General features: G+C 45.5%; 1 protein-coding gene across 4 annotated transcripts in view; it reads right to left on the bottom strand.

Moving 5' to 3' along the window:
- Positions 1-3193: 3193 nt before the first annotated feature.
- Positions 3194-9260, bottom strand: part of LOC145509345 (suppression of tumorigenicity 18 protein-like) — a 230319-nt gene continuing 224252 nt past the window's right edge. For all 4 annotated transcript variants that reach the window (XM_081497961.1, XM_081497960.1, XM_081497959.1 and 1 more), the window contains 3 exons: positions 6909-7012; positions 6660-6803; positions 3194-5627 (listed from right to left, as the gene is read on the bottom strand). In XM_081497961.1, coding sequence (XP_081354087.1) covers positions 5487-5627; positions 6660-6803; positions 6909-7012 — 389 coding nt within the window. In that variant the 3' untranslated portion in view covers positions 3194-5486. The remainder of the gene's footprint in view (positions 5628-6659; positions 6804-6908; positions 7013-9260) is intronic.

Below are 9260 nucleotides of genomic sequence, written 5' to 3'. Positions count from 1 at the left end.
GAAACGCAAAAATGATGCTTCTTTGAACAACTTTATCCAGATTGGTGGTGACACTGACCTCTTCTCCCCTCAGGCTGTTGGGACATGGGCTGGAAAGTAGGGGATTGGCTGGATGCTGTTGATGGCCTACAGGAGGGACAGGGGCATCTCTGGTGGTCAGAACTGGGTTGAATCCTGACCCTGGACTTGCCTCTGGCTTGTGAGGCAAATTACTGACTCTCCAAGTCCTACAATGCTGACGGAAACCTTTCCATGCGTTGTGTCTAGGAAGCGACAAGGACAAATTCAGGACCTCAGGACACCAGGAGATGCTGTTGTCCCGTGAGGATTTAGGGAAAGTCCACAAATCTGGGGTTCCCAGGTGGTGCTAGTGGTAAAGAAGCCCCCTGCCAATGCAGGAGATATAAGAGATGCCGGTTTGATCCTGGGTTGGGAAGATCCCATGGAGAAGGAAATGGCACCCACTCCAGTGTTCTTGCCTGGAGAATTGCATGGATAGAGGAGCCTGGCTTGCTGCAGTCCATAGGATTGCAGAGTCGGATACTACTGAAGCAACTTAGCACACAGGTGTCTGGGCCTGACAAATCTTTTTTTTTTTAAATATTCAACTTTAGAAAACCACATAGCAGTATTTATTAGAGCTGGCCCTAAAATCCCATTCTTAGTTTTAGACCTGAAAGAAATGAGTGAATACCAACAGATGTCATAATCTTGACTAATTCTTGTTTTCTTTCTTCCAGTTGAGACAACAGCTAACAGGTGAGTAGACAGAGCCCCATGGCTGAGATATTAAAAACAGCGGAAAGTGGTCCAATCTGACTGTACCTTTTCCTGGTTTTCTGGTCTTGGACAACTTACCCACTTTCCTGAGCAACAGTTTCCTCATCAGTGTCTTTGGGACTCGGGATGTTTACTCCATAAATGTGCTTGAGGATTTCAGGACATGACTATATGGGCATCAGTGATGTGGTCTGACAGTGTCGACAGTGATTAACCAATTAAATCTGCTTGTGTTGTAATCAACTGCTCAATCATGACAGGAAATAGCAGGGTATTGCTCCCAAATCACAATAAAATGAATGTGGTGCGTGGAAAGAGACGTAGAAAACATGAGTTTTAAGAAGATTAGCGAAATATTTATGTATCATGACATCAATTTTTAAAACATTTTCTAGGGAGGCAAATCAAAGACTCATTTACCCTCTTCTTTTTGCTCATAACGTAGTTACAGTGGAAGAATTTTACTTCTCTGCCTAAAGGCTCCAGGACTTTTCACGGGCTGGTGACAAGGTTTTCATCTGAAAACAACCATGGCGAAACTCATCATCAGTTTTTATTTCCTACCAAATATCAGAGGTACAGCACTGAACACAATTGTGTTGCCTTCAGGTAAGAAATTGCAGGGCTTCCTAGTGGCTCAGATGGTAAAGAATCTGCCTGCAATGCAGGAGACCCGGGTTCAATCATGGGTTGGGAAGATCCCCTGGAGAAGGGCATGGCAACTCAGTCCAGTATTCTTGCCTGGAGAATTCCATGGACAGAGGAGCCTGGTGTAATTGTTTGAATGGATAGAATAAATTGTCTTTAATGGAGATTTGATCCTTCTTTGGCTTTAGATTTTTCTTTGGTATTCTGAAGTCTGTGTGTGGAAATTACAATTCTTTAGCATGGATGTAAAATGACCCCTTTCCCACTTACCTGGGCATTTTGCTTCTTATGGCCTCACTTCTCACTAATTTTTGGATATTTTAAACACCTGCTTGGTGGATGACCATCTCATTGTCATCTTCTGTAGATGCTTGTCCACGCTGCCTGCAATGTCTTTCTTCCAACTTGCCAGCTCATCTGTAACCAGTACTTGTTTCCAGGGAATCGGAGTCAGGGTGGTACCTTGCTCACTGTGTCCACAGGAGGCTGTGTCCCTGTCACTCACTCCCTTGTCCACTGCTAGGCTGAACTCCCCGGGAGTGGGCCTGGCATACACATCTTCTGATAAAACGCCTGTCATCTGAACATCTCTCCATCCTGGCTTGTTTGTCCTCTTCTGCCACATCGACTGGGATGTGTATGCGGCTTGTGGATGTAAAACTCCACGGAGGGCAAGATGCCTGTGCTCTGCAAGGGGTGCGCTAAGAACCGCGGAGCAGATTTGCAGCTTGTGATCCCTTTATAGGATGGATCACGTGTGCATCGTAGATACATCAACTGGTGATTACAAGCGAGCTACAGGGACTTCCCTGGTGGTCCGGTGGTTAAAGAATCAGCTTTGCAATGCAGGGGACACCTGTTCGATGCCTGGATCGGAAGGATCCCACATGCCTCGGAGCAACTAAGCCTGAACACCACCAACTACTGAACCGGCTCGCCTGGAGTCTGGGAGCTGCAACCAGCAAGTCCAGAGGCCAAAACCACAGAACCCGAGTGATACAGTGAAGGCCCCCACTTGCTCCAACTAAGATCTGATGCAGCCAAATAAATAAATAAGAAAATTTTAAAAAATATTAAAAAAAACAAGAAGCTTGATATATATTTAACTGCTGTGTACCAACCTCTGTGATGCAAAAGTCTACTCAAGTATCTGTCTGTTCTCTGGGGGCCCAGACTCCCCTTCAGTCAAGTTTGCTTTAATACAAGGATGACATGGGTTTTTTTAGAAAAAAAACTATATTGAGTATAAATGGCAACCAACCTAGAGATGTGTAAAAGTGAGCAAGAAACTGGAAAATTAAATTAAGCTGTTTGAAACAAGATAGGAAAAACATGCAAGACAAAGAGGTGCTGTCAAGAATTAACTATTTTCCTTTAATCTGAGTTCAGCTGGCTTGTAGGAATACACAGAGTTACTCCTCAAAGCAGGGTCAGCATTAGGAGGGTGGGGCCTCTATCTTACTGCTCACCAGATGCGGGCGAATTTCTAGCAAAGGTTTCCTGTCATCGGAGGCAGACGCTCTTCTGTATGTGCATTTACTGGAACCCAGGCTGGGATGGCGTAGCAGCTGGCAAAAAGTCCTCTCAACTTGGGGTGAGAAAACAAGCCAAGCAGACTGGCTGATGGACCCCAAAGAATCAGAGTGACTCAGAGGCTCAGGGGTGCCCTCCCCTCCCCCCACTGAGCTCCTGGGGCAGGGGACAGTGTTTATCATGGGCTGGCCACAAGCATCTCTATATAGTAGCTCGAGAAAGACCACAGTGAAACTCTTTTTCATTTTTATTTCCTACCATACACCAAATGTACAGCACTGAACACAATCGGTTGCTTTGATGTAAGAAATATTAATTGTTTGAAGAAACGGTATACAAACTACTTCAAATTAAAAAAAATGCATACATCATTGCCTTTTTTTTTGTTTGTTTACAAAAGATCCAATTTACAGTATCAATCATTAACATCAAGGAAAGAAACAAAAATTCAGTGCACGTTACAAAACAGACCAAGTACAAAGGAGGCAAATAAAAACAAACATCCTTCACAAAACCATCCTGTTCAAACTACGCGAACACAAATCAACGAACCTGAATTGCAGTAAATTATGGTAATAAATACATAGGTCGGTAAGAGATTTCTTTTAAATTAAATAAAATATATAACAAACTCGTTAAAATATTTAGCAAATTAAACTTTTGTCTTTGTAATAAGTGAACTCATTTGTATGCATCTATCGAGGACTGTATAGCAAAATGTTTGTAAATACATAACTTTAATAGAAAATTTCGTTTGGTGTCCCATTTATAATAGCACACGCGTTAGCTCTTTTTTCTTAAAGTTGATTTTTAAATACCCACCGCTCCTACCTAAGAACAGACATCTCGTTTTCACTAGACTAAGAGTCAAGGATTTCAATGAACGCCAAACCAAAGAGAAGTCCCACTTAATACAGAGCAATGACCAGTGTCATGGTGGGGGAGTTACCGCGCACGGCGCTTCAGCTGGTGCAGCAACAGTAACAACAGTGGAGAACAGCCAGCCTGCGAGCGCCATGGCATCCAGTCCACATACACATCCATGTTGCTAAGAAAAATAAACACTTTGTTACAGCACAGAAATCAAGCCCATTTACACGGAGGCACGTCGCACACCTGGGATGTGTGCACAGCAAAAAGGCAGTTTAGCTGGTTGTCTATACCTTTCTCTTAAAAAAAATAAATATAAAAAAACTTTTGAAACAATGCTTAACTACTTTACAATCCCTGAAATAGACATTGCCTTTCCTATAGCAACTACTAACCTCTGATCCATCCAGAAACTCGAGATCGAGGGCTCAATCTCGTGTCGGTGAGCATGTCTGTGTGCCTGTGGGTGTGAGTGTGTGTACTTTGCAGCACTCCTCTGTCTGCAGAAAGACTTTTGTCAAATCAAAAGCTGTCTGTTTGCCTCAGGAGGCTGAGACAATGTTGCCAGTGTTTAAAGCAATGACTCAGATCCAGGTACCATTCGTGCTTGTGTGACTGTATTTTCCATTCCTTTCCAGTCAACCCAGTAAGATAAATGCTATTTCAGGGGATATGGTATCTACACAGTTTCCCATTTGGGTGCGTTTACATTTGCTAAGTACAAATCTACAATAGTGTCCCTTGTGTATTGTACCAACAAGTGGCAGGAAAGCCTGGCCAGTCACGTTGAGTCTTATTTCTCGTCTTGGGATAAGAGCTGCCAACTATCTGATATAACCTGAAAAACAAATAGACAAACCTGCATCGCTAAAAAGCTTGTTTCTTGAAATAATTTCAAATAAATAATTGATATGAACTGAAACCAGGCAGCCAAGTCGAATACTTTGCTGATTGCTATATTTAATTATTGCTAACAAATTTGAAACAGGCTGGTTTTCAGTCTACTGTGCTTCTGTAGGGCACACATCCTGTGAGTGAGCGCCTTTTATCTCGTGTCCCTCCACGCATTTTACCCAAGCCCGTTCATAAACACAAAGCTCATGAAAGAGGTTGGGGGTGGGGGGTAGAGTGTGCAATAAAAATTAAACTGGACCACAGTGCAGTCCTTAGACAAGAATTTTCCTTCATATTTTTTTGTCTCCTCCTTTAAACTCAGCCAGACATGTGATTTGAGAATAGCATCTCTAATATTTAAATTCTATTGGAAAATAAATTAATAAACACACTTGTAAAAATATGGCAGACTTCAAAATGCAGTTAAAAGATAAAAAACTCTTTGATTAGAAATAAATAAAATATAAAAATGTCACATTTATTTTATATATACTGTACAAAAAAAACCCAAAAGAGTGCAATGAAGGAATAAAAGGAAAACATATGAAAATAAATAAGATCTAATATTTGACTGCATTGCTTTTTCATCCAAAGAGTCTATCATAGTTTTTCTTTCCTTTTCACGTCAGCTGGGGGGGGGGAAATTAGTGCAATGTTGCAATTGTAAATGCAGTATGGCCACTGCCTGCCCGGGTGGCCTGGAGCCCCTCCAGGTGCGTCTGTAAGGCTGGCAGGGCTCCCCAGGGCTGGGGCACTGCGGTCTACACGTGGATGCCCTTGACCGCCTGCTTGATGCTCTCCAGGAGAGCTTTGCATTCCGGCGAGTAGTCCCGCTCCAGGTTGCTGTACATGTCTGTGAGCGTGTTGACATACGCCTCGAAATTCTGCTCGCTGATGGGCCCCTGAAGGAGGACAGAACACGGGGCTCCAGTCACGTGACCTGGGCTGCTGGGAAAGGAGGAGCAGGTCTACGGGATGTGGTATTCTGACCCTGGAGCCTGGGGAGGGGTGAGGGGACCCGTGTGGTGGTCAGAGTTCAGGGGGAGGCGGGGGTGAGTGTGTGATGGGCTGGTCTGCTCACTCTTCACTCAGTTACTGGGGTGAGTGTGACCACTTGTCTGTGCGTGTGTACCAAGTCCCTTCAGTCATGTCTGACTCTTTGAGACCCCATGGACTGTAGCCCACCAGGCTCCTTTGTCCATGGGATTCTCCAGGCAAGAATAGTGGAATGGATTGTCATTCCCTACTCCAGGGGATCTTCCCAACCCAGGGATCGAACCCACGTCTCTTATGTCTCCTGCATTGGCAGGCGGGTTCTTTACCACTAGCGCCATCTGGGAACCAACCAACTGTCCACACTTTGGGAAAAGCTTGGAGCCACACAGGATGGAGGTCTGGCTACTGGGTCAGGCCCCTCCCAGCCACACCCCTTCTCCTGAGGAGGGGACTCAGCCTCACTATGTGCATTAGCTCAGCACAGAGACCTCGTCTGCGGAAGAGGGTGCAGGACAGGCAGGGGAAGGGAGGCACTGCTTGTGCCAGAAACTTCCCCAGACCACCCTGAGCTGGGACCAAAGGGATGCAGGGGTCGAGGTGGGGCAGCTGTCTGGTGGGAATTGTCCTCTTTCATCCTCAGACCGCTTTGTCCACACCCCTCTTCCGGAGAGTCAGAGGCACCCTTCCCCCACCCTGTCCTTCCAGGTGACGATGGGATCCACAGTCAGGTTTGTTCACCTCCTGCTTTCTGTGTGCTGGGGCACCCCCTCTCCCTGATCTGGTGGCTCAAACTGAACAGCCCTCGGACATGTGGAAACTGCACACGGGTGGAAGGACCGAGCGGCCAGCAGGTCCCCCCTGCCCGAGCCACCCCTCTGCCCTAGCCCTGGGAGGGAGCCTGAGGGGGCACAGGGAGGGAGCCGCGGCCTCGGACTGACCATCTGTGGGAGCTGGATGTCAGCGAGGCTGGAGATGAGGGCCTGGCTGAGCCCCGCCAGCTCCTTCAGCAGGCTCTCATTGTTCTGTTCTATCAGCTTGTTCTCCTCCTCGATGGTCTTTAAGTTGCTCTCCATGGACGTGATCTGAAAGGGAGAGAACTTGGGAATGTGGAAGCAGATTCTGGAAGGACAGGGCACCAGGCGGGTCTTGTCCCATCCTTACCCCCTTTTCTCTTTCTTTCTTTTTACCTGTGTCTGGAGTTTCATCATATCAGCTTCAATTTTAAGGTTGGACTCATTGAGTTCCTTTATTTCTTCATCCAAATGCCTAATTTCTTCATCACTCTCTATACCTGTAAAAAGTCAGATTAATTCAGTTCAAAGTGAAAAAAAAGACTGACAAATCTGAGTCCATTTATGTTTAATTTGTGGTTTGCTAAGTGAGAGCTGGACCGTAAAGAAGGCAGAGCGCCAAAGAATTGATGCTTTTGAACTGTGGCGCTAGAAAAGACTCTTGAGAGTCCCTTGGACTGCAAGGAGATCAAATCAGTCATCTTAAAGGAGGTCAACCCTGAATACTCATTAGAAGGACTGATGTTGAAGCTGAAGCTTCAATACTTTGGCCACCTGATGCAAAGAGCCAATTCATTGAAAAGACCCTGATGCTGGGAAAGATTGAAGGCAAAAGGAGAGGGCAACAGAGGATGAGATGGGTTAGATGGCATCACCAATGCAATGGACATGAACTTGGGCATGAACAATGGACATGAACTCTGGGAGATAGTGGGGGACAGGGAAGCCTGTTGTGCTGCAGCCCATGGGGTTGCGAAGAGTTGGACACGATTTGGTGAATGAACAACAAGTGAAAGTTGAGACTTTAACTTGAAATGTTGAATTTTTACCCAAATCCATGTCCAAGATTCTAAGAAAGTAGGTTCAAAGAGTTGCAGGATGAACTCCCTTGGTGAGAAATGCCCCAGGGTTCAATGTAGCTCTGCTGTGTCCCAGGTCTGCTACCAGACGGGTTCACAAGTAAGGTCTCATTGGAACTTGGCTGGACCCTGTGGGGCAGGTGTCATCACCCCTTCCCCCACGAAGGCCAGAGCCTCACAGAAGCTAAAGGAGGCTCACTGACCACATCACCTGGCTGGGGCCAAGGGAAGGGACAGGGCTGACCTGAGATCCAAGGCCTGTGAGTCCTCTTGTCCACAGTGCTACCAGGACAGGAGGACTTGGACTGTGCTAATTAGTGACCAAATGTAGGGACCTTCTGAGCCACTATTAGAGGAAGAGGGGAGTCCTGGCAGGTGGGTTCGAGCCCCACACAGCTTGGCTTCTTTGTGGACTTTAATTAGAAGCAAATGTGGTCTGGGGGCAGTGCGGCTTTGGAGTCTGAATACTGCCTGACCCTTGTTCTTGAATTTGGGTCACTTCACACCCTTGTGCTTCAATAAAATGCTGTGAGAATTAACACACACAAAAAACATAATGTGCTGAACAGACAACAGGTTCTCAATGAACGGGGGTTATCTTCCTGTCATTCTTTTATAGGAGGAATATGAATGCATTTTAGAGATTTTAAAAGCTAGGAATAGTAGCTGATATTCAGAAGCCGGAAGCAGGATTTAAGGTCATCTCAACAGTCCAGAATGATGACTCTAAACCAGAAGATGACAATTCAGCAGGATAAATGTGATCACCAGCATTTAGATTTAGTAAGATCAATGCCTGGAAGCAGGCTGGGTGGGAATCGACAACTTGTGTGAAGAGGTTCATGCTCTGGTACCCTCCTGGGTCACTGCTCTGGAACAACAGTGCATCACCTACTGAAGCTGGGCCTCACAGGCTCCACAGCCCAGCAACTTTATTCCTAGGCCCACAACTGGGGCAAACGTTACACACCTACAACAGGAGAATGTGCGAGGTGCACGAGGCATATTGTGCATGGAAGCACAACCTGGAAACAAGCCACTGTTTCTAAGAGTCACACATGGATTTAAAAGATGGAGCAATGCTTTCAGAGAAATAAAGTAGCAACAATTGAGAGTCTCTTGCTCAGTTCTACTCATGTAGAACTGAGTGCCAAAGATGCCATCGACTAAAATTGATAAAACAGAGTAATGATTTTGCCTCTGTTCCCCAGATGCACCAGGATGATCTTGTAAGAGAACACATGCCTGAGAAAATGCTGATGAGAACTCAAGAAAAGTTCTCAGGAATCAGAGGGACATGAGAAGATTCCAGTAGGGAGGATGGCTTAGCCACTGTGTTGGGGGTCGACCCTGGGAAGACATGCAGGGAAACAGAGACAGAGATGCTGAATTAAACCATATGGATTCACCATAAAAATATCTTTCTGGGTGTAGGACAAAAGTTCAGGATTCAAACATGGGTGCCCAGACCTTGAAATTTGATAGAGGGCTCACACCAGGAACACACACACATGCAGGCTCATACAAAAACTGTCATTTTAAGATTGAAGGACAAAAGTTCAACCAGTGTACCCTAATTCATCCAGCATCATTGCCTGATTTTCTCTGTTGTAGATCCTTATTAAAAAATAAGGAAAAAACCAAGACATTATTTTTTAGAGAAAGTTAT

The sequence above is a fragment of the Giraffa tippelskirchi genome, chromosome 6 (genome assembly GCF_054371585.1).
Source record: "Giraffa tippelskirchi isolate mGirTip1 chromosome 6, T2T-mGirTip1v1.2.pri, whole genome shotgun sequence".
Taxonomy (NCBI): Eukaryota; Metazoa; Chordata; class Mammalia; order Artiodactyla; family Giraffidae; genus Giraffa; species Giraffa tippelskirchi.
The sequence above is the reverse complement of the archived record's forward strand: the minus strand, read 5'-3'. Positions and strand labels throughout refer to the sequence as shown.